This window comes from Furipterus horrens, unplaced genomic scaffold (genome assembly GCF_987537825.1).
Source record: "Furipterus horrens unplaced genomic scaffold, mFurHor1.1.pri manual_scaffold_2, whole genome shotgun sequence".
NCBI lineage: Eukaryota > Metazoa > Chordata > Mammalia > Chiroptera > Furipteridae > Furipterus > Furipterus horrens.
Window position 1 is genome coordinate 179,501,438 of NW_028327172.1, and position 24,905 is coordinate 179,526,342.

General features: G+C 36.6%; 1 protein-coding gene across 5 annotated transcripts in view; it reads right to left on the reverse strand.

The window, feature by feature from the left end:
- Positions 1-24,905, reverse strand: part of ADGRL3 (adhesion G protein-coupled receptor L3) — a 463,877-nt gene that overhangs the window by 132,532 nt on the left and 306,440 nt on the right. For 4 of the 5 annotated variants that reach the window (XM_090266822.1, XM_090266821.1, XM_090266820.1 and 1 more), the window contains exons 8-11: positions 14,598-14,900; positions 12,468-12,571; positions 3,926-4,111; positions 927-965 (exon numbers count right to left, since the gene is read on the reverse strand). In XM_090266822.1, coding sequence (XP_090122948.1) covers positions 927-965; positions 3,926-4,111; positions 12,468-12,571; positions 14,598-14,900 — 632 coding nt within the window. The remainder of the gene's footprint in view (positions 1-926; positions 966-3,925; positions 4,112-12,467; positions 12,572-14,597; positions 14,901-24,905) is intronic. The other variant, XM_090266824.1, reaches the window with a different exon arrangement.

Consider the following 24,905-nt stretch of genomic DNA (forward strand, 5'->3'; position numbering starts at 1 on the left):
GCCTGCATGGCAGGGCTAACATCTGTTTACCGAACATACGTGTTTCTCATTCTTTTGTGAATTTCCTTCCTCCCCTTTGAAGCGCCAGGCCCCATCCCTTCCCTTAGCCCAGGATGGCGTGTAAACCCCAACTTCACAACAGCCTTTGAGTCTCATATCTTCATAGGGCTCCCATACATAATTAAAATTCCTTTTTCCTTGTTAATCTGTCTCACATCAATTTTATTATTATACCAGCCAAAGAACCTAGAATGGAAGAAGGGAAAATTTTTCCACTCCTACACTGCCTTCTTTCCTTCCTTCCTTGTAAAAAGAACTATAAAGCATATTATTGGGTTTTTCTTTTTTTCATATAGAACTCATAAGTATTGAAATGGTTTTTGCCTTGCTTAGAAACAAACTGCAACATGTTAATGGGAGACAAGTTATATTTACATTGTGATCACATTTACACTGGGATTAATCACAGCATATCTTGAACATTCTGATAGAGAAGCATGATATTGCCAGTATCCAGGACTAAACATGGTTCTGACTGTCATTCTGAATACCTTCCTACTCAAATATTAGCTGGCCCAATATATTAATAAAATATTTTCATATACACTTTTTGGAAAAAAATCAAAGGAGTAGTATATTACACCCAACTCACCTTGTAGTGATGATCACATGCCTCACACCCCAAGTTGCACCTCCTTCTTAGTCTTTGGGGCTCTGGCCTGATGCAGCTTTGGCACGGTTACATCTTTTTTTAACACATATGCTTTTATATGATTTCTCCATTCCCACCCTTGGTGCCCTCCCTGAAATTTCTTTAGTTCAACAGTGTTGAATATATATGTATTTTTCTTTCAGATGCCCACACATGCTATCACCACCAAAGACAATTCAACAACGTAACACATTTAGAAAAACGCAGAAAGTACCTGGACATAAGCTCTGCAAGAGCGCTCTCTTTTCTGAAGCTGAATCCATTAAGACAGCAGATTAAACACAGAATAGAAAAAACACGTTAGTGACAGAGGGAACAAGAAAAATAAAAGAACACATCTACACAAAACACCTTATTTTCTTGTGTACTACTTTCCAGAAGAGAATGAAAGCTAAGCAGCAGAAAAATGTGAGCCATGGCTTGAAAAATAGTGGCCAAGACGCTTTCAGAACAACCCAGGTGAAAACTGGATGGTGTAAAGCTGTTAATTAATGATGGAAAGAAATCTTGGAATACATTTAGTAGAAATTAGTAAAAAAAAAAAAATCAATATACTTCATTCATTTGAAATGATTCATATCCCATCAAATTAGTTATTAATTCCTGGGCCACAAATGATGACATATGAAGTTAAGTAATTTATGAGAAAAAATTTGAACCCGCTTTTCAAAGTAGGATGTTGTTTGTGGTTTACAGATGATACAGATGGTTAATATGCAACCACAAACTATGTGGTCAAACATACAAAAAAATATGTTTATCAGAAAAATAAAAATGGCTATTCATTATGATTATTTGATTCTAAGGGACAAATAGCAAGAGATAAGTAACTTCTGATTAAAAGAATGTAAACAATATCCTGATTTACCGCTGCTTTTATTTCTTAAATAATTACTTTTGTTAGTTTTGACCAAATAAAAATTTACACATTTCAGAAACGTCTGTGGGATAAGAAGCCTGTTTTTGTTTATTTATTTATTTGCATACACAATGATGCTTTACTGAGCGAAAGGTTAACAGTATGTTATGTTCAGTCCCAAATATTATTTTTCCAGATAACAAAGGAATGCTTAATAAGCTTGTTTGCACTATTTAAATAAATGACCTAAAATTATATAAATTAGATTGCTGTTTTCCTACTCTTTCCTATTTTTTTTTCCCTTCAGTAGCCTTGATTGTTGAAGGAGAAAATTACTCAGTTTTAAGAAGCAGTTACTGCAATGTCTTTTATGTGGCTAACACTCTCCCAACTTTAATTCATGCATTCTTCAATGAGCATAGAGCGGTTACTCCTCTAAGGAATTAAGTGAGGAATGAGTGCAAGTAAATTACCAGTGCTGTCATTTGGATCATTGAATCGCATCTTGGTTTTGCAGGACTCTAAACCCTCCAGAATTTCAACATGGAGCACAACTGATTTGTAAGGAGTTGACTTTGCAAATATAATGGGTTATAACTGCTTCAGGGGACAGTGGGAACCACAGGAAACTAAAATAAGCCAGCAAGCAGGTGAATAACCTTTGCCCTCCCATTCCCTTATGCCACCATGCAAATTAACATATGACAAACCACATTATATAAACAATTGAAAAGAGCCAAATGGGGGGAAAAAAGAGAGCATTAAAAAGCTTCACAAATGGAAATTTGCCCATTATGTAGTTATTTGATATTCAGAGTAGGCAAGCTGATTAGCTGTAGCCAGTTAGAATGTGACGTTGATTGCCAGCTTTACCTGATACTGTCAGATATCAGCACTACTTTTAAATAAAGATACAAAGTATTGCTATAACAAGTAATGTTATGGATATGTAACATTAATAGAAATTACTACATGCAGTACATTATGAGAACAATAGCCAGCAGCGATATTCATTAATAGCATCCAGTCAGCCTGCATAATAACACATTAAAATCACAGCATGCCCAGATCACTTAGTCAACTGTGGATTATATTCTACCAGGGGCTTGGTTGATTTTATCATGGATTTAACTGACAAAAATAACTCCTTTATGCTCAGCATGAAAAAAATATTATCTAATAGATAAAACTGAATATGTTTTCTGAGGATGAAATTGCACAAAAACTATTTGTCAGATAAAAATCAGGCCTTCTTATGCCATACCATCACTATTTAAAAAATCCCTTCCATATTACTGAGTGAGACCCTTACTTAGTTTAATACACAGAAGAAATATGTGTGTGTGTGTGTGTGCGTGTGTGTATGTATACACATACACATACCACACTGTAAAGTCATCTTTCATTCTAAAGGGAGAATGTTTATTTAGTGAATTACAAGAAGGACATTGTCGGTGCCAAATTCTTACTTTTAAAGTAGTAAGATTATCCATATATTCAAGGCTTTAAAATCCAGTATCAATAACTGATCATCTCTACTACATAAATACTTTTTAGAGAACACAAGTCATTTGATGGTAGCAATTCTAATATCTTCTTACCATGAAGTTCGTTCTCCATGTGATATTTTGTTATATAAATTATATTCGTTATAAGGAATATAAGGTGCTTTTATGGTATATATAGGATATATACAGTAAACATATATGTGTATGTAATGTATATATTTATAAATAAAAATATATAAAATGTATGCTTTCCAAAATTTAAAAAATAAATTATTTATATCAAATTTGCTGAAATACATTAAACCTTTTAAGTTTTATGGTAGTGATGTAAAATATTAGCAACTTAAATACCAAAAGAAAATAAAAGTTAAAACCTAGTTATCTGCCCCAGGAGTTTCTAAATAGAATATTAATTAGATTAAATTATTACATTTATAAAATATATATAATGCATTTCTAATATCCTTTTTCATTGTTCCTATTTTCTACGTTTCTATTTATTGATTAGACATTTGTTTTGTCAATTATTTTAATATAAAAGTTTGAAAGGAAAAAAGAAACAAAATGCATTACACTTATTGATTCTGCTCGAATTTAGAACACAAAACAAAGTATATATTATAAAAATAGAACTGTAAATTCAAAACATACATGAAGAGATTATCATTTATTTTTTTGGATTAAAAGCTAAACAGAGTCATAATTATAATGAAATTGTGAAGCGAATTAAATAGGTAACTAGCAGTGTTCTTCAGAATGATCTGATTTATTTGAAAAAGAAATTAACCAAGGAAGTCTCACTGACTTTACTATGACTTTGAAGTTATATATCACTAAGGTCTTTACCTTGTTCAAGCTCCGTGCAGCACTGTCTTTTCCACCTGGGGTCAAGTTCCGCAGTTGTACGTCCAGGAGGCCTACCAGCTGATCCATGGCACGGACAGAGTAGGTGATGTCTCCAGCATTCAAATGATTCCTTGTTTGTTCAGCCAGCTCTCTAGCAATGTTGGCAGCTGTCTCTCCAGATTTCAACTGCAATTTTGAAAACAGAATAGGAAGGAAAATCATCTTAAGTAATTTTATTGGTCTCTGTGGATAATTGTTTTGCATATGGGTTATAATCGTTAAGCCAAGAAATAGTTTTGAAACTTCATTTTCATCTGGAATACCTTCCCTGAGTTTTCCTGTTAATCCATTTTTCTCTACAGTACCTGGCTTGAAATTCTTGTCCTTTTGAAACCCTTCCTGAGGAATCTTACTTCAAAAACTTGTCCATGCCTAAATTATCCATTTGGGTGGCTAAGTCTATTTGCCCTATGACTTTTCTCTCTGAGTTTCTGAACTGGATGTTGATGAGGTAGCATTATGAGTCCCCAAGCATATTCTTAGTTCTCAGAGGCAAGTACAAATTTTACATTGTGCCTAATTTAGCACTTAGTATACAATGAATACACAGAGGCTGCTAAACTATGTGACAATTTCATCCTGAATAAAATCTCCGCTTTTCAAAGTGGTCTTTCTCATTTTACCTAACTAAATAGAAATTTTGCTCTTAATGAACTAGGCAGCAAACTATTACTGTTTCTAGCATTCTCCTGCTCTGAAACAGTATGATGATTTTTCAAATATATTCTACACGAATATATCAAATTGCCAAAATTCCAAAGATGTTCAAAGAGATAAAGGTTGATGTCATAATCATGTGAACAAATCTAATGGCTCTGGGTAATAAGAAGATAGAAATATCTTGCCCTATTATAAATTAAGCATATTATTATATTTAGATTTTCTCTCTCTCTCTTTTAAAGTACAGTCCAATACAGAACTTAGGATCACAAACAGGAAAGTCCTCTCTTTTCAATGCAATCTCCCTAATGGGTATTCAGAAAGCTATAAAGAGCATAACTGAAACGCTTAGTCAAGTAGGTTATTAGTATCTATTCAGGGATGCTCAACACATGTTTGTAGCAAGACTGAATATTAAAGAAACAAATGAATAAATTGGAGTGATTTGAACATCTAAATTATTAGTAATCATTTCCTCAAGTACATAAAAAAATCTTACTCAAAACATTCAAAAATATAGTAACATAAAGTGTTGACAAGGATTAGTAGAAATGTATATCACCCTCATAAACCACTACTGTATATTTGCACAGCCAATGCAGAGCAAACTGTCAGTTTAGTGTATTTTTTTATAATATAGAACATATAAAAATAATAGTTTAATGATTTTGTAGAATTATTACTGTTTTACTTTGTTAATTATTGTGTTCCTATGTAGTCGTTTTATTATCATTGATGTTGTTCTTGTTGGAATTACACTGTTTTCTTCTGTTAGTTACCACATAGTGCTGCACTGACTTTCATTACATTGGGGAGAATTATGAAAAGCAAATTATTTATCAAACAGAGAAAAATAAATTATAGCACCGATATTTTCATACTCTAATTCCATGTTTTCCCTGTGTAGATATACAGGCATAGTTTTTATTATTACTTATTACAAAAGCAGGTAGACATGATAAGCTGGAAAATAAGGCCTATGTAATTCCTTTATGCAAAACTTTAAATTTATTTATATACATTAATAAAAAAGTTGAAAATGTAAGTGACTAAAAAGTTAAAATATAATTGTTCACAACATAAAAGATGATGAGGCTGACTATGAATGTATCCACAGCAGATAAAAAGTGAGTCAATATGAAAATCACTAGTGTATTATCTTAAAAATCATAGCTACATGTTAGCATTCAAGAAGTATTTATTTATGAAGAATAACTCTAATTAACTTTGCAAAAGAACTCTGAAACTCAATACGCATCAATAAGAAAGTTCTAAAATAAAATCACTAAAGTACAAATGAGTTATAAAAATGTTTATAATAAAAAATATGAGAAGCATTTTTTTAAAGTAAAATAAAAACCAATATAACCATTCTGATCCCTTTTCCCTTTATAACTGAAAAAATCATAGTAACAATCTTTCAGTCACTCAATAATCATCTGGACACTTGTTATTCCTTGACTAAATAAAAGCTGTTACACAGCTTTTGCACTCAAGAAGCTCACATTCTACCAGTTGGGATTGGGGAAGAGCATGATGGGTATAAAGGCAAATAATATTAATTCAGTAATACAATTTTTTAATAACAAAAGTATACATGGAGTATTATGAAAATACAGCACAGGGGTAATAAACACCTGGAAATGGGGTAGGAAAGCAACAGAAGGTAGCAACCAGTGAAGACTAAAAGTTGAAGTGACCAGATAAGATAGAATACTGCTGTGGGCTGGCGGGGAGGAAACCAAGAGGAAGCTATGTAAAAGGTAAACTCCAGACTAAGCATGGTTTGGGAAGACAGGGTACTATTGGCACAACAGAAAGAAAAAGACCTTTTTTTAATCTTCAGAATTCAGTATCAATACCTACCTACTTAGCTTAAGTTGTGTAATGTATGTAGTAAGTATATATTATATCCAGTTTAAAAAAAAAAAAAAAGGATGGATATCTCCATTTCTACCTTTAATATCAATAATTATTTATTCTGTCTATATGTTCACTTGCTCTTTAACCAAATTCGAATTTCTAATAGAATTGTGCTATCCATAATTTCTAATAGGATACAAAGTGGTTTCCAATAACCACAACAGCGAGGAAAAGTGTTGTTATTATATTAACTGCAGAACTACTTAATTTCAGTTTTATGGAGTGCAATACAGAATCTCAGTTGAAGGGCATTTTAACCTAGTGTTTGAAGTTAGGGAATAATTTAGGAGGTGCTTCTCTAAAGAAAGACAAAATTGGGTTGAGACGAGGGAGGGGGCCTCCAAGTACAGAGAGGGCAGCTTTTAGGGGAACAGGCACTGCAACCGAGGCGTGAGCAGCTGGGGAGCTGAGCAAGGAGGGGGTTAAGCAGCCCGCCTTGGGAAGTCATTATGAAGATTTTGAGAATTGTGTGAAGAACAAGGTAAGGTACTGAAGTGTCTGCCTAGGAGTGGCCTAGTCAGATTTGCGCTTGACATAAACCTCAGGAGAAGGAGAGCAGTGATTTCCAACCGGCTGGCTGTGGCACACCCGTGTGCCGCAGGAATTTTTAAAACATGCAATACCTGACTATTTAGTCAGAGGCAGTGGCCTCTTTTCCTTTAGACTGTCAAATAAAAGAATGACAACAGCCAACACAACAATAGCTGTCCGGTGTGAATGAATCAAATGTATACCTATGTTTTTTATTAGATCAGCAAACAAATATAGTACATCTTTTGGTGTGTTGCAGAATTTGAGTAATTAGTTTATGTGTGCCATGAGATGAAAAAGGTTGAAAACCGCAGAGTTCCAGGGTTCAGGGAGTAAATGAAAGGAGGCCTGCTGGGAGGCCACAGCAGGAGCCGCGGTGGATTACAGTAGTAGCGGCGAAAGGGGCCTGGCTTGGAGCGATTCTGAAGTTCTTGGACAGGCCGACTGTCTGATGGGATGTGGAATGCGAAGGGACGGCAGGCACCAAGAGCCATGCCCAACTTCTTGTTTCCATGAGTCAATGGTGTGCCCATAGCCACCGAGACCTCCGCATTCACGGCTCGGTTCAAGGGTGCCTTTCCAGACCAGACGTTTCTGACTATCTCCTATGCACTAGCATCTGAAGCTACTCTCCCGCCTTTCTGATATTCCTATTTATTTCTCTCACTGTTATCATGATGACAATGATCTTATTTCTATGCAAAAATACATACATATCTTTCACCCACCTCAAGTCTTCTCTGCAAAGAGGCAAGATTGAAATAAAGTTATCCTACATATCCCAGCTAACAGACCTCATTAAAATGTTTATCTCTAATATTTTTACTAAATTCTACTAAACTTATTTCTGAAAAATAAGCACATGCACACTGAGAAATTGTGTGGGTTTTGGAGGATTAGTAAATTAAATTAGTGCTTATATTGAAATGGTGGGGTTATGGCTAGGACTTATATAGGTGAGGGGGAAACCCTGCAGCTGTAGTTAAGGATAATCATAATGTCAGAGATGGATATTATTTACATTTCAACTTTTGACAGAAGTAAAAACAATTTTCTTTGAAATAAGCTTGACATTTGATGAGATTTATTACATCCAACATTAATCAGGTGCCGAAACAATTCATGAAGGATTTACTCCCAGTGTTTAAGTACATGGCTACTGTTTCACTGAAATATCTACCTATTTTGCTATAAATCTGAGTCAAGTAGGTATGTAAACAATTAACTGCTTCTTTTTTACAAATGAAAAAAAGATTAAAATAAGTCTGAAGTCTTGAAAACCCTACCATGCTCTGATAAAATTAAAAAGCAATTTACTCTCACTTCATATTAGATCTATGAGATTAAAAGAATGGGGTAATTAAAATTTAGGTAACGGGATTCAGCCTAGTCCTCCAGGCCAAATAACTGGCTTACTTTATATTGTAAAATAGCAACAACATTTTCTAGATCTGCACACCCTGCTTCTAAATTTGCAGGGAGATCCTTACTTACCTCAGAATATGTGTGCAAACAAGAGACACTTCAGTTTACTAGAAATAGAAAGACTATTTCCCAGTGACAATTCAGGCATTTCTTTGCTGTATAATAGTTGGACCAGGTAATGAAGTAGGAAGCACACCTCACTTCACATGTAAATAAATACGGAACCTATTCAAAACTGTAATCTCTCAGATTTTTAAATTGAAAAAGAGTGGAGAGATTGTAAAATGCAATAAACTCTTTAAAGGGATCCAAATCAGATAAACTGATAAAATTTTCTTTTTTGAAAATTTGAATCTAAGCAAGAAATCAAGCTGAAACCAGAGACCATCATTTTGGTACGCAGTCATTAAGAAAGGTGAGAAAAGAGGATATTTGCCACATATGTTTGAGAACACAGAGCTCTGAATTAATTTGTTGGTTTTCAATAAAAACTCAAGAATACTTGTAAAGCATTAATATGGAGATGTATCTATCTTTCTATCCATCCACTTGTTTTTACCTACCTTTCCTTCTGTCCATCCTACCATCTGTCTATCCATTACCCTACTAGTCTTTCTCCCTCTCTCCCTCCCTTTTCCCCTCGATTGTTGCTGAGGTAAAGGTCCCATTGTGTACAATTTTTGCCTTTCCCTCTTTGTAATACGTTATGGTTTTTATTTAATTTCATCATTCTGAAAGTATTCTGGCTAGTTTGTGTATAATAAATTTCTCCATGATATTCTGATTTTTAAAGGCTTACATTTTTCTCTAGTGAAATGTAATCTGCTCGCGATTACCACTCAACATTTAATTTATAATGTCACCAGCATAAAAGTGGCCTGAATTCATTTGTGAGTCAGAAGCCATCAAAATTATTTGCCTGTTTTCTTCCTCTTGGCCTGACTATGGGGGAAAAAAAGTAACTCATTTCTTAGCAAAAGTGAAATTATAAACATTTGCTCTTTCCAATGAAAGTAAGCATCTTGGTCCACTTATTAAAGTATACTTCCTGTCTACAATGCCTGACATGTGTGAGCAAATATTAGCAATAATGAATGATCCTCCCCATTGTGTAGATGCAGACTGTGACCCAGAGCTGTTCTTTCCTTTCAAGTCCTCAGAAGTACTATGAAGCCAGAAAGAGGTGCCTCATACTCCAGGGTACCTTCACCCACAATTCCTCACATAGCAGAAACTGAATACACCGTTTCAAGAAGAGAACGGCCCTCTCCTTTCTTTCCTCATCTATGCTTTCATAGGGGTAAAAAGCATTCCTTCAATTTAAAAGTCTGAAGTTCACAGAACTACAGTTGGGGAAGGAGGGGAGGAGTGAATCATTGAAGATTCCTATTTCATTTTAATTTTCCAACATGGCATTAAAAAATCCATTAGAGAAAAAGGGGGAAGAGCAGACGACAGAGGAGAGGACAAGGGAAAGGCAGAGGGAGGATAGGGGAAGTGAAAGGAGAAAGGGAAGAGACGGCGGGTGGAAAAGAGAGGCAGGGTATGAGAACAGGAGCTAAAAGCTGAGACATGCTGGGTGTTTCCCTTTTGCTAGTTCAAGGGTAAGTTCACTTTCTACCCTCCTCCGTCTGGTTCTTTGCCCTAGCAGGTAGACTTACATGCACTTTATTAAGAGTGTCCCTCTTCTCTGGCTTCCCTTTGTGTTCGGCCAATGGGGAGGCTGGGAAGGTGAATGAGCAAGGGGGGAAGTGAAGTCAAGGATTGATTTCTCTAGATCTGTTTCTGAAATGTTTCTTGAGACTGGGCTCTATCTCTTGTCTATAGGTCAGCTTTCATCTTGAGGACACCCTGCCTCCAATTTTTAGTCATTCCTTGGATCTAGCAATCACAGGCCTGGGGTTGGGAGCAACTCTGTTCCTGTTCTTAGCGCTGGGTTCCTCCTATGTCCCTTGCAGTTCACCTTCACTCCCCCAATTCCACTGCAAACAACTCTCCTCCAATGTTGCATCTGTTTGTTGTTGGGGCTCTGGTACCGAGGAAGGAAATGAGCAAATGTTGGATTTGGAGGAAGGCGCTTTGGGGAAGAGGGAGAGAGAATACAGACAAATAACTTTGTGGACACTGCATACTAATTCTCTTTTGGGAAGAAACTTGGGCAAATGCCATTTACATTCAATGAGTAGCACAAATATTTAGTGTTATGAGGGACACACCAGGTAAAAGGGTAGAAAGAAGTGAAAGAGACTAGGTCAGTGATCATGTGATATAAAGGCAATCATAATCTAGTCAAAATTTAGCCAGTGTGGTGACTAAATATGATGTCTTGATAATGGCAGACCCAGAGAAAACACCAGCTCCAACACTGACCTTAGGTTAGTTACATAAGCCAATTTGTTGTACTCTAAAAGCCTCCTGTTACACTTTTGAAGATTTCATACATTTAAGTAATCAAGCTAAGGTATTATTATAAATTCCAATTGCCTAAATTCTATAATCTTAGTAAGATTATAATATAGCATAATTTTGTAGTTCTACAGGATGAAACAGAAATGCTCTGGAAGAATGCAACATATTTGTTACAGAACAAAAGCACCCCATCCATAAATCAAATGGGCAACAACAGCTGCCTGGTCTTTGCAAGGAATTATCCCTTTTGTCATAAGATTAGCAGGTCTGTAGAGGAAAGAAAAGAATTAAGCATCATTAAAGTCACCCAGTAATTCCTGCAATAAAATAGTCCAACCGTGTTCAGGAATTGTCATGAAAACCACTCAGCGTTCTAGGTGAATTATTACTGAATTAATATTAACCCCTGGGCTAAGTATGTATGGAGTATTTTTTAAAAGACAGTAATGTAAGGAGATAGGCTACTGATCTCTAAATCTGATCACATCCAGCAAGAGTTATTTGCCCTGGGGTCTGAGCTACATTGTAATAAAATCAAAGGACATAAAAACTGTTGCAGGAACAGTGCTGAAATTGGAGATCATTATGAATAGCAACAAGGATGGGGATGCATATGTAAGAGGGTAACTAGAGTTAATATAACCACTGTTCTTCCATGATTTAGGGTAAATAGATAGTTATGGCTCATCTGCTAAATAATCTACTGGGTAGATATTTATGGATTATTATACAGTATATTATCGAGGATCAGCCTAGTTAAAAACAAATAGAGGAAAGAGCAAATGGCACAGACAGGCTTTTAGTAAGGCCATCATTTGTAATATTTCTTAGGAAAAATCTCTTTCAGAAATTCCGGAGCATAGCTAATGTGCCATAGAAGGACTCTCCATTTTGGGAGTGAATAAATCCACACAAATTGCTATAATAAAGATTCATCCCATAGCCCTTTTGGCATAAATGCACATCTGGTGTCTGTTTGTAATGAAATCAATTCAAAGCCCCACAGTGCATTAATAATAAAAATGTTCAACATATTGCAACCAAATAAGCCCTGCAAATTTGAGTCTGCAAAATTCTGTCACACATGTGTATACTTTTAACATTGATAAATGATTAGGTTACAGAACATTTATCAAATGGCTTAAGATTCCAAAGGAAGACATTTTTATTGTAATTATTATTTCCACAGGGAAATCTATATGTATGTATGCTAGGAGCTGTTGCTTGCTTGATTTATAATATTTCTTGGACTTTTTAATATCTGTAGTTCATAATACCACAGAAATTGTATTAATAATAAAATTATCATGAGTAATACTGTCTGGCTTAGATGAAGTTCATAGATTTGCTCTTTAAGAACAGCAAAATTCCAGAATTAGCTTATATCCAGAATATCAGAGTTTGTCATTAAATCTTAAGTTAAACTGAGAGAATTTCTACACATTAAAAAAAAAAAAATCTTGACTACTTTGTTTGCAGCGGTGATAATCAACACAGGACCTAGGTTTAGCAAACCTTTTTTTGTCAGGTTTACCTTCTGTGTTATATGATTGACCCAAGGGGAAGAACAGTTGCTCAGATCTGGTCCTTGGGGATCCCAGATTCCATCAGGAGACAGGCACAGATAAGTTGATACTCCTAAAATAATGACAGAAATAGGTCTTTAGATATTCAAACCATTTTTCTTACAAGGACTTTATATCCACTCTATGCTTTAATATGAGCAAAGGTAAAAGTGAGGTCATTAAACTGAGATAATGTCTATTTTAACACCATGTACAGCAACTGGCTATGGAGAAATGTAATACAACAAACACATTCAATATTTTTAAAGCACTTGCTGGCAACTATTCTGGGTACGGGGAATAACTTAATCAATTAGATGGATGTGGTACCTGTCTTCATGGGCTTATTGCCTGAGTTTTCAGAGGCAAGGGCACAACTGAGTCTTCCAGCAGTTTGCAGGTTTTTCAGGAAAACAATGCAGGGAAAAGCATTTGCCATGGAGGAAAAATATGTAGCATTTGGGCAACTTCAAATGTTTTGAACTGAGAGTACTGATTTGGGGAGTTGTTTAACAGAGTGGGAGAAGTAGGCAAAAGCAGATCATAAACTCCCTTGTCTGGCTTGTGTGTTGCTGGAAAATCAATGAAGATCATGAAGCAGATGAGAGAAATGAGCTGATTAAGGTTTTAGAAATCTAACTGTGGCAGTCTCGTGGAGGATGAGGAGGATGAGCTGAGGGAGCGACGTGGAGCTTGTGAGGAAGCTGTCGCAGTGATCCCAGTGGGAGGCTGCGTGGGCCTGAACAACGAACGGTACAGCAGAAGGCGCGGAGAAAGGCAAAAATAAGACCTCGGGGTATGGGCAGTTATGGGGGTGTGGGGGGCTTCTGAAGGCTTCCTTTAAGTCTCTTCCCCAGTTTTCATAGAACAGTAATGACTTATTTCTGAGTACAAGATGCTTTTAAATAAAGTATTTCACTAACTTTCACAACAAACAGCAGAAGGCGGTTGTAATAACATCAGTGAGGAAGGAACTGAGGCCCAGAACTAAGGGGACAGTGCTAAGCATGAAGGTTTCAAACTGTTTTCTGATTCCATTAGCACAGAACACTTTACAACTAAACACTGCCACCTTCATAAAGGAAAGGTAGATTCCTGAATGGTTTTAAACACTTCACTGGAAAAAAATAAATGCTCTCCTGTAAAAGCTAATATACTCTGGCCCTCCCACCAGTTCATATACCATGGGGTTCAGAATGACATACCCACTTTAGAACTTTTCTAAGAGAAACCTGTTCCTTAAAGTTACCAAATCAATAACACTCAAAGATACAGTCTCTAAGAATGCTACTCTAGTGACATCTATTGTGTACTTGTTTGTTTACATATTTCATGGAATAATACAAATTTTATTAATTGTATCAAGAAAAGTATCTTGAGGATCAATGTATGTAACAATAAGAAAATCAAACTATTTTTGGCTTAAAAATTGTACATAACAATATGGTTACCACTTGAGGATATTATAAATCATATCAATATAAAAGGAGCAAAGAGCTGGTTAGTTCTTAACTATCCCTTGGAGGTAATGCAGGATTGCTCTCTCTTTCGTGAATGTTGAGTAAGTGGGACTTTGGCTTCTGCCTGCATGAAGTCCGACAATGTTAAAGCCTTTGCCTATTCAAGGACAGCTATAATGACTGGTAAAAAGAATAGTCAAACTTCTAGTTCATTCAAATTTAGGTAGTTTTAATAATTGTCTTCTAAAGAGAGGTGCTTAACCTCATTTTCTGCAGCTGGTATTTGTGGCTGGTGCCAGGCATGAGCACCAACCTCCAGCATTCCAGGGCTTTCTCTCTGGCTGCACCACAGAAGAGCTGCCTCCCTGAGTAGCCCGGATGTCTGCAGCCTACGTGTGGCTCCACCCAGAGACTGCACGACATGGGGATCTCAACATGTTCCCGTCAAATTCTCACCTGTTGCCTCTACAAAATGCATTTTCAAATTCTGAAAATACATCGCTTTGAATTGTCATTCAGCTGAGTTCAGAATTTAATTAAATGTGAAGTAAGAAAAAAAAGAAAGAAAAGAAAACATTTTAGAAAAGCAAGCCAACCTAACAACACTTTGGCTTAGCTCTCTCTGTAGGACAGACTTACCAATAGTTCCTGCAGGGCATGGTTGCTTTGCCACTTGTCCTTGGCGAGTCTTAAACCACATGATTTCTCGGGCTTCCACAGCCTCACAGCTCTCTTCCTGAGCTGGGATTTGGGATGATGCTGATGGAAGGTGTGTGGTCATGTCATCAAGTACTTCCACAGCTGGAGATGGGGTGCTGGTGCTCCGGTTTCTTCTTCCTGACACTGATGGGGTGGTACTCCTGCCTGAGCTCCAGGTCGTGGTCCGAAGGGTGGTACTGGTGGTGGTGCTTCCCATGCCAAGAGGTCCTGTGGTAGAAATTTCTGGAATAAAATTCAAAAGAAAATTCCTACATTGTTTGTTCATTGTAGGACCTCAAAATGTCCTAATAGGTTTTTTTAAACAATATTTTTAAAATTTATTTCCAGAGAAAGGGAAGGGTGGGAGAAAGAGAGGGAGAGAAACATCAATGTATGGTTGCCTCTTACGCTCCCCGCACTGGGGACCTGGCTTGCACCCCAGGCATGTGCACTGACCAGGAATCAAACCGGTGACCCTGTGGTTCACAGGCCAACACTCAACTCACTGAGCCATACCAGCCAAGGTTCCTAATACTTTAGACACCATTTTTATTTGACAGTTCAGTGTCTTAAACATGGGAAAAATAAGTCAATACCCAGATATCAGCATGGAGCTTAAGTACCAGGACAGTCATTTGACCAATACCTACCATAACTTTGTTTATGGTTCTTCTCAACTCAAATCACAGAAAACAAATTACAACACAGTTCATCTCTGCAGTAAGCTTCTTAATGCTTCCTGCCTTTTACATAATTATAGGATTAACATTCAAAGCCCTCTCTTAGAATTTTCAAACTTGGTATAGAAAGAGAGAAAGCATATATAATCTTCTTTTCACATTAAGTATAATATGAGTATCTAAAGGTACAAAAAATAGGTGGGGGAGGCAAAAAATTAGAAATTAAAGTGCTCATAAACTTAAAAGTAAAATGCAACTATAGTTAGTCTCCTTAACACAAATTAGAGTAGCTTGATGATCTACCCTGAAGCTCTTATAACTGATCTATGTTATCAAAACTGCCAAACTCGACATTTACTAATGTAAAGTGTAAGTAGTTTCCAATTAGTTATGTCCATAAATTATTTCCTAAGATTATTTAAAAAATGGGAATATGTGTTTCAGGTTCCACAGAAAAGTAATTATGTACCTTGATGAGACAGTACAGGTTATTAAACCAATAATGTATTCAAAAGCCCTGGCTGGTTTAGCTCAGTGGATTGAGCGTCGGCCTGCGAGCTAAGTGTCGCTGGTTCGATCTTCCAGTCAGGGTACATCAGAGAAGGAAAACTCTGACTCCAAAAAACCTCCGCTGCCTTGCGGCATACCTCTTCAGGGGAAAGGCTAAGGGAGTAAACCCCGACAGAAAATCCGGAGCCGGAGTCCCTAAGGCGGTTTGACGTTGTAGTCAACACCGGCAACTCCTGCGGCGCACCTGAACCCAAGCTGTATCGACTCCGTCTTTCCCTTGGACCCTTCAGCTGCGAAGAGAGGGGGGGTCTGCTGCATGGGCAACAGCAGACCCTCCATATTACCCTGCCCAGGCTCTGTAGCTTCAGCGTCATCGCAAGATGTCGATTCAACACGGGAGGAGAGAGATACTACCATGTCACTCCCAAGTCGGACTGCACAGCCATTCTCGGCGGTGCAGATGGACTCTTAAGAGGCTACACCATCGTCTCTCGAGACGGACGGCTGCCGACGAATGTATTCAAAGAAATGTCCAACCCATATTATGGAAGTAATAACAGTACTGAATCATCTTTCTGGGAAAATATATTCATATTCTCATCATAAGAATGCAAGAGTATACACATACATACACTGCATTCCTCACTGTAAGATCAGAAACTACTACAGTGCTCCTCACTGACTGGCAGGAAGTCTCAGGGGCACTGACTTCAGCCAGACTCAAAGTAGCTCAGGTTTAAGGAACTGAGAGGAATCTTGTAGTGAGCTTCCTGATGTTTGTTATTCATTGCCTGCTTTCTTTAACCCGTCCTCAACTTGATTCGGATATCCCAGAAGAGGTGCCAAATCCTTCACAGTGTATTTGATGTATATAAAGCTTCCAAAAACAGTATAGAGATGGCAGGGGGAAGTGGGCATGAATTTCCTGAACAGTGATTCACTGAAATTGTACAATTTTCTAAATAATGCTATTTGTTATTTGTCTTCTTGCTTGTTCTTTCGTTTCTTCTCCCTTTTCTCAGCTTTCCTCCTCTTTCTTTGGTGTTCCCTTTCTATGTGAATGGTAATGTTCATAAATACACTTATTCAAAGTTCACACAAGCAAGTAGAGTATCTTTTTTCCCTCTTCTTCTTCTATATATAACATGTATATTCCCCAGATTGCCAAGTGTTATTAATTCTGTCTCATTCCTTTATTTTTGTCTCTCCTCAATCATCATAATCTGCTCAGCTCACCATCATCAATGGATGAAAATAGCACTTAACCATTTTGCTAATAAAAACAATACCAGAGCAAAATGTCAATACTGGTGTTTCAATCTTTATTTTTGGAAAATAAAAATTCAGAATTCATAAAATAAAATTACTGACACTAAACATTTAACACAATTCAAATATAAATTTCAGTAACATTTTGAAATAAATGTAATTGAATTCTTAAAAGTATGTAGTTCAAATATGAATATAAACATTGTATGCTTCTAAAATTATTAAATGTTTCAAAAACAAAACATACAATTAAGAAAATTTAATGACAACTGGAAATTTATTAATATCGACATTAATAAAATGCATTAGTACTAAATTGAATAATATTATTTTTATTGATATTAAGTATTAGTCTTAAAAAAGTGTCAGTGGTATTGCTAGGATGTAAACACATATTTTGCATAAATTTTCTAGCTAATGGACAAATTCTTTTTTAATTTCATACTACTTGATGAAGTAGTTAGGCAAGAGTTAAAAGTCAACTCCAAGTATTTTTCCTGTTTCCTTTAATTTAAATAATGCCATATCCCATTTGTACTTTTGAAGGGACCATTTTAAATAACCTAATTTTTGACAGACAGTAAATTTCTTATTGATAATGAGCTATGTTTTTGGTTTCAAACAAAGCATTTCTAGCTCTTCTTTGTCTTATTTTGATTGCTCATGTAAAAATAGAGATTTACAGCAGTTAACTATATTAGATAATCTCACGTTCAAAATTTAGAAAGTTTCTGATTAATCTCACATGCAGGGAAAAGATTTGTCGACCTATTGTCTCAATCACACAAATCACAGAAAAAGAGCAATGAGACACTATCAAATTTTTGTTTGCTATAACTTTGTACTTGGCCAATTTTGAATAGATCTGTCATTTAGCATAGAGTACATATATATAGTCATTATGCAATATTTAAGTGATCTAGTTTTCAGGTTTTTAAAGAGTACATCACCACACCAAATATATTTAACAATAACACCACAAAAGAAAAATCAATGCCCAATTTTTTCCAAAGGCTGGGCTCCTTTTCTCTGAGCCTTAAACCCCTTCATGAGCCTATTTCTCCAGTTCATTTATAATGCTTCTTGATCTTTTAACTCCACTCTTAAACCATACAAAGCTAACAGTAGTTTCCCAACTGTACCCTGTTCCTTCTGCCTCAGGGCCTTTGCATATGTTACAGTGTTGCTCCCCACATTTCCATCTGGTTAATTACTATTTATACTTTGGGGCTTAGCTTGGATGCCATTTCCATCAAGAGGCCTTTTCAAATTTACCAAGGTGGAGTTATACATGCACAAATACTGTGTTCAAGATTATTTCCTAACTGTTAGTTTTGTGTCTGATCAAGAATTAATAAACTTTCAGTCAAGATAGGTGAACAACAGGGAGAGGGCAAGAAAGAAGAGAGGATCTAGTTATGAAATTTCACAAAAGAAGGGAAAAGATAGAGGAAATAGCACATGGGGTAGCTGAAAGTCCCTACAGTGATAGGATAAAGAAGGGAGTTTATTTATTTATTATTATTATTATTATTATTTTTAATCCTTATCTGAGGATATGTTTTTTGTTGTTGTTGCTGATTTTAGATAAAGATGAAGGGGGAGAGAAAAGGAGAGGGAGAGAAAGAGAGAGAGACAGATAGACAGAAATCATGGTAAGAAATATTGATTGGTTGCTTCCCATTAGCGCCTCAAATGGGGATTGAACCCACAACCTAGGTATGTGCCCTGACCAGGAATCAAGCCTGAAAAACCTTTTGGTGCATGGGACAATGCTCTAACCAACTGAGTCACCTGACCAGGGCCTGGAGAAGTTATTTTATAAATGCATTTTACTCTACATTAAGAAAACTATCAGACAACTTAGAAAATAAGGAGGGAGGATACTAAGCCCCCTCTTTCCCAAAATGATTCCATCTTAGAACAACCACATTTAAATTGACTGTACTTTAATGAAGTAATAACACTGACTAACAAAAAGAAAAAAAAAAAGGTTTTTAAAAGTTCAATCTGTTGTGAAATATGCTGCAAGGACTTCATTTAATACAGACATAGTAATAATATTAAGGCTCAGTATAGGACTTACTTCCTTGGAACTGTGCCACAGAGAGATGTCTACAAGCAGGGTCACATCATTCCTTTTGACTTTAAGCAGAATAAAAGTCAATTGTTAAAGTTGTCCCTGATCCCCATCCCTTCCTTTCCACCTACTGCTGTGTAAGACTCCCAAGGGCTCTGCTCAACACCAGCTTTAGGCAGAATAAGTACCAGTGATATACAAGTTGTCACCAGTGCCCCAGAAAGAACTTGTGCTATTGCTAGATACTGCGATAAAGATTTAGATGCGCTGAAGAGTCATAGCAACATTCTGGCCAGAATCTAGCCTATATCATATGCCTGGAGAGTTTGTTTCTCTATTTTCCAGGAAGGGAGAAGTGATATGACACTCTTTGAGTGTATACTAATATTGAATCTTACCTGGTGACAGTGCTAGTAATGAAACTATATGGTATTAAGTGCCCCATGTGCTTGTATATCAAAGAAAACTTACTGTGTAAAAGAAAAAAAAAAAAGTTTGAATGACTGCTTACATGTAAAACCTTATCAAAAGTATGCAATTTTCCTTATTATTTTGTCATTGTGATTATACAGATTACTACTGTCTTAAAAGTAACTAAACAAAACTTCGATTAATATTTTTCCCTTCATAATTAACCTTGTTTCCAAGAGAAAATTCTAATTATACTGTCCCCTGAAATTTATTGCTGATGGCTTATTTTATTCTTTTATTTTGCTTTGTCTTATTTTTTTCCTTCAGTCAGCCTTGAAAAGAGTAAATATCATTTTGACTTTCTATAGGTTGCACATTTGCAGAGCATACTAATAAAAAGCAGTAAAAATAATCAACATTTTTATAGTGTTTTACCTCTTGCAATGTTTTTGTTTACCTTTATTATCTCATTTAATTCTAAAATAATATTCAGAGTAAATGTAACTATGAATTCCTACTTTTATAAATGAGAAAACGTAAGTTCAAATGGTTGTTGTTGTTGGCAGCCGTCCGTCTCGAGAGACGATGGTGTAGCTTCTTAAGAGTCTATCTGCACCGCCGAGAATGGCTGTGCAGTCCGACTCGGGAGTGACACGGTATCTGTCTCCTCCCGTGTTGAATCAACGCTGGAGTGTCCTCTCCAGTGAAGCTGAAGCTACAGAGCCTGGGCAGGGTGATATGGAGGGTCTGCTGTTGCCCATGCAGCAGACCCCCCCCTCTCTTCGCAGCTGAAGGGTCCAAGGGAAAGACGGAATCAATACAGCTTGGCTTCAGGTGCACCGCAGGAGTTGCCGGTGTTGACTACAACGTCACACCGCCTTAGGGACTCCGGCTCCGGATTTTCTGTCGGGGTTTACTCCCTTAGCCTTTCCCCTGAAGAGGTATGCCGCAAGGCAGCGGAGGTTTTTTGGAGTCAGAGTTTTCCTTCTCTGATGTGCCCTGACTGGAAGATCGAACCAGCGACACTTAGCTCGCAGGCCGACGCTCAATCCACTGAGCCAAACCAGCCAGGGCAGTTCAAATGGTAAGTGCATCGTAATCATACATGTAGTACATAAACAAGTGTCCCCAGATTCCATATTCTGTGTTTTTCATACAAGGCCATCATAATGGTATTCTGGGGGGCAGTCAGCCTGCTGTTTGGAGCAGCTCTCTCTCTGCAGGGCAACTGAGTGAGTGTGGTGATGCCCTGGTCTTTTCTTTGCTCTCTTTGCTGGGACACAGAGACTCAGGCAATGTAGCTGGGAACATGATGCAGTGATCCTGCTGTTTCTCTAACAGTTTCATTCTGCATTTTATCTCCTCTGGCTGGGAAGCTCCTTAAGGCCAAGTCAGACGCTGGACTAGCCTCTTGGGAGCACTGTCAGAGAGCAAGGCCTGGTCGTTGCCTTCACAGGGAGAAGGTGGGAAAGTGAGAGACTGGGGCATGGGAGGATTAAGTAATTTCACAAGGTCACACAGCCACTGAGCACAAGGCATTACCACTCCAAACAGAATTTGCCTAAGACATTGGAATTTTAAACTGCAATTTCTGAAGATGCCCTGGATTCCTTTTCAAATTCTGATCTACAGTCGTGGCATCTTTGGATCCTAGTCTGCTTCACTTTTGAACTACTATTTGAAAACAGTAACAGAGGCTTCAATAGTGCCCTGGAACCAGTGGGTAGGGCTCACAGACCTGACTACTAACTTTTCAGGTAATTTCTAAATTGAGTTAGACAGAGCTATCATTACAAAGTCAACTTTATAAATTTACAATTAAAGAAATGATATCAAGACAGAGAAAAATCGTATTCTGAATTATGTCACACATTCTACAGGTCTTCCATAAAAGAAAGTAATGGTAATGAAACACTATTATCCTTGAGCACAAAACATATTTATTATCTGGGATGGGCCTTGTTATTTTTCACCAAAAATCCATATGTATAAGCCCTGACCCACGTGTGACTGTATTTGGAGATAGGAACTTTAAAGAGGTAGTTAAGATTTCAAGGAGGTCTTAAGTGTGGGGACCTAACCCAATAGGACTTGTATCCTTATACGAAGAGGAAGAGTTACCAGGAATCTATGAACAAAGACAGAGCAGAGGCTTCGGGAGGGCACAGTGAGAAGGCTACTGTTTGCAAGTCAAGGAGAGGGTCCTCAGGAGAAACCAATCTGCCAGCACCTTGACCTTGGACTTTTAGCTGCCAGATAAATGAATTTCTGCTGTTTAAGCTCCATAGTCTATGGTATTTTTGTTATGGCAGCCCTAGCAGACTAATAGAGGCATTCTAAAAAATTCAAAAACTAAAACAAGATGAAATAGGATAAACTTCACAATAATTGTTTACCCTCTTCTCATAAAGTGCATGGACTTTCTTCTTGATTCTCTTTCACTTATTTTTTTTTTTTCTTTTTTTTCCTTTCTAACACATGTACCTCCCTTGTGATTTTCCGTTTAGAAACCTTTATTTTGTTTTGATCTTATTCCAACATACAATATTTTGGCTGATTACAAAAGCATTTCCTTCTCCCCATCCTCCAAGTATTTATTTAAGCCCAAGGTCAATTATTCAATAAATCTTCCCAAGGGCCTGATAGAGGAAACAAGAAAACTAAAATCAAAACAATGCTGAAAGTAGCTTTTGGCTACTTGGGCCAGGGAACTGGGTAGAAGGGATTCTTCCTGTCCCCCATGGATATCAGTTGGTGGCAGCAGATTTGATTTACATATAGTTTTTTAACATTAATATTACCAGTCATAAAAATTATATAATCATTTTACAAAGGCATTTATAGTACTTGGCTTTATGGACTCTTGAGGTAGTGAAAATTCCACATTACTAGCCATGTGAAAGTATCTTTCTGTAATTTGAGCCATTTATATATTCTGATCCTATCACAGGATATTATCCTCATTATAAACAGAGGGAATTATTTGTTCTAATAAACCTGCACTTACAGTGGCCTCATCATGTAAATTTATAAGCTAAAATTAGAATTTGGGGGAATCTTATTAAAGTTATCTGAGACATATTTGGCTCCCATCATGCCAGGAACTGTGTTGTATGTGTTCTATATTTGCCCTCATTTAGTATTTCTAATATTCTTTGAATAAGCATTCTTCTTCATTTTGGAGAGGAAAGAAACCAAATTGAGTAATTCTTCTAAGCTTACATAGCTAGCAAATAATAAAAGTCCATTTCCATTAGGATTGTATGCTGTAGTTAAAAATTTATGCAAAATTTAATGACAGGAACACCTGTAAAATCTCATGGTGAATTTGGAAATTAATCTGTCCCAAACACTGCTCACATATGATTTTAATGGTATTGCTGCAGCCCAGATCTCTTAGGTACTTAACGACCACTTATTATGGACTAGGGACTATTCTGAGCACTTTATAGGAATTGGCCCATTTAATTCTGACAACAAATCTGTGAGAAGGTACTACTAATTATCCTCATTTTAGAGATGGTAATACTGAAGTATCAAGAGATTCAGTAATTTTTCAAAGGTTAAAAATATAGAAATAACTTAGGTACTGTTACAGAGACTCCCATACTTAATCACACTGACTTGAACAGAATCTTGAGAAACTCAACTTGATCTGCAAGAAAGAGCTGACGAGAGGGGAGAAATGTAATCCTCTTTGAGGTCATTTCTTTGTTTACGCCATTTCTAATCTCCAGAAGTAAGGATTCAGGACCAGTTTAGAAAACCCCATAGAATCCAGAACACTTAATACATCATTCAGCATGTAAACTGGCAATAACTAATCAGCAAACAATAATATGAAATAATAGCTGGCTTTTCTCATACCTATATTATGTATCACAAAGTATGCTAATGCTTTACATACATAATTGAGGTACAGAGAGGTAAAGTGAATTCTGTAAATTCACACAGGTTTGAAATCATTTTTTAAAAACAAATAACTGTGGCATAGATTATTTGCACATAAGAGAGCTCAGCTCTGAAAATTACAAGATTATTTCATTCCATCCATACTTATTAATCAACTACTGTGTTCCAGGCATTGTATTGGGAATAAAATGTTGAGGATAGATATGTTCCTTTCCTTAGAAGGCCGTCTCTAATAGACTTTATAAAAGCTAATGAAGATAGGACATAGGAAATAGAAAGAGGAAATGTGCTAACCATATCTACTCATTCAATATAAATTTACTGGTGTTTATCTTCTATTATACTTTGTGCTGGGCATCAAGGATTCAAAAATGAAGCAAAGAGACTTACTGAAGGAAGTTTTGATATACTGTATTTTGTGGAAGGTACAGCATCAACTATTCTGTGTATCACTTAGAAAAATAAAAAGCACTGACAAACTCTCACATGCCTTCAATAGCTAGGCACATTCCACCTTGTGAAATATTAAAAGGTGACATCATGAGAATCTTAGAGCTGATAGAATACTGCAACAACATAAATGTCTCATTATAATACAATGAGATAAGTAATCATTTAAAAGAGATCTGACTGTGGACAAATAATAGTTCTCTACGCCTTAGATTTCTGTTTTTTCACTAAATGGACATATAGGCATACCTCAGAGATACAGGGGGTTTGGTTCCAGACCCATATTCACTTTATTCTGTGAATGTCACAATAAAGTGAGTCACACTACTCTTTGGTTTTCCAGTGCACATAAAATTTTTGTTTACACTATAATGTAGTCTATTAAGTGTGCAATAGCTTTACGTCTAAAGAACAATGTACATACCTTAACTTAAAAAAAAAATACTTTATTGCTAAGCAATGCTAACCATCATCTGAGCCTTCAGCAAGTTGTAGTTTTTTGCTGGCAGAGGACCTTGCCTTGATATCGAAGCTGCTGACTGCACAGGGTGGTGGCGGCGGAAGGCTGGGGTGACTGTGGCAACTTCTTAAAATAAAACAACAATGATGTTTGCTCCATCAATTGACTCTTCCTCTTACAGATGATTTCTCTACAGCATGTGCTATTGTTTGATGGCAATTTATCCACAGTAGAAATTTCAAAATTGGAGTTGATTTTCTCAAACCCTGCGGCTGCTTTATCAACTAAGTTTATGTAATAGTCTAAATCTTCTGTTGTCATTTCAACAATCTTCATAGCATCTTCACTAGCAGTAGATCCCATCTCAAAAACCATTTTCTTTGCTCATCTCTAAAATCAACTCTCCATTTGTTAAAAGTTTTGTTATGAGATTGCAGCAATTCAGTCCCATCTCCAGGCTCCACTTCTAATTCTCG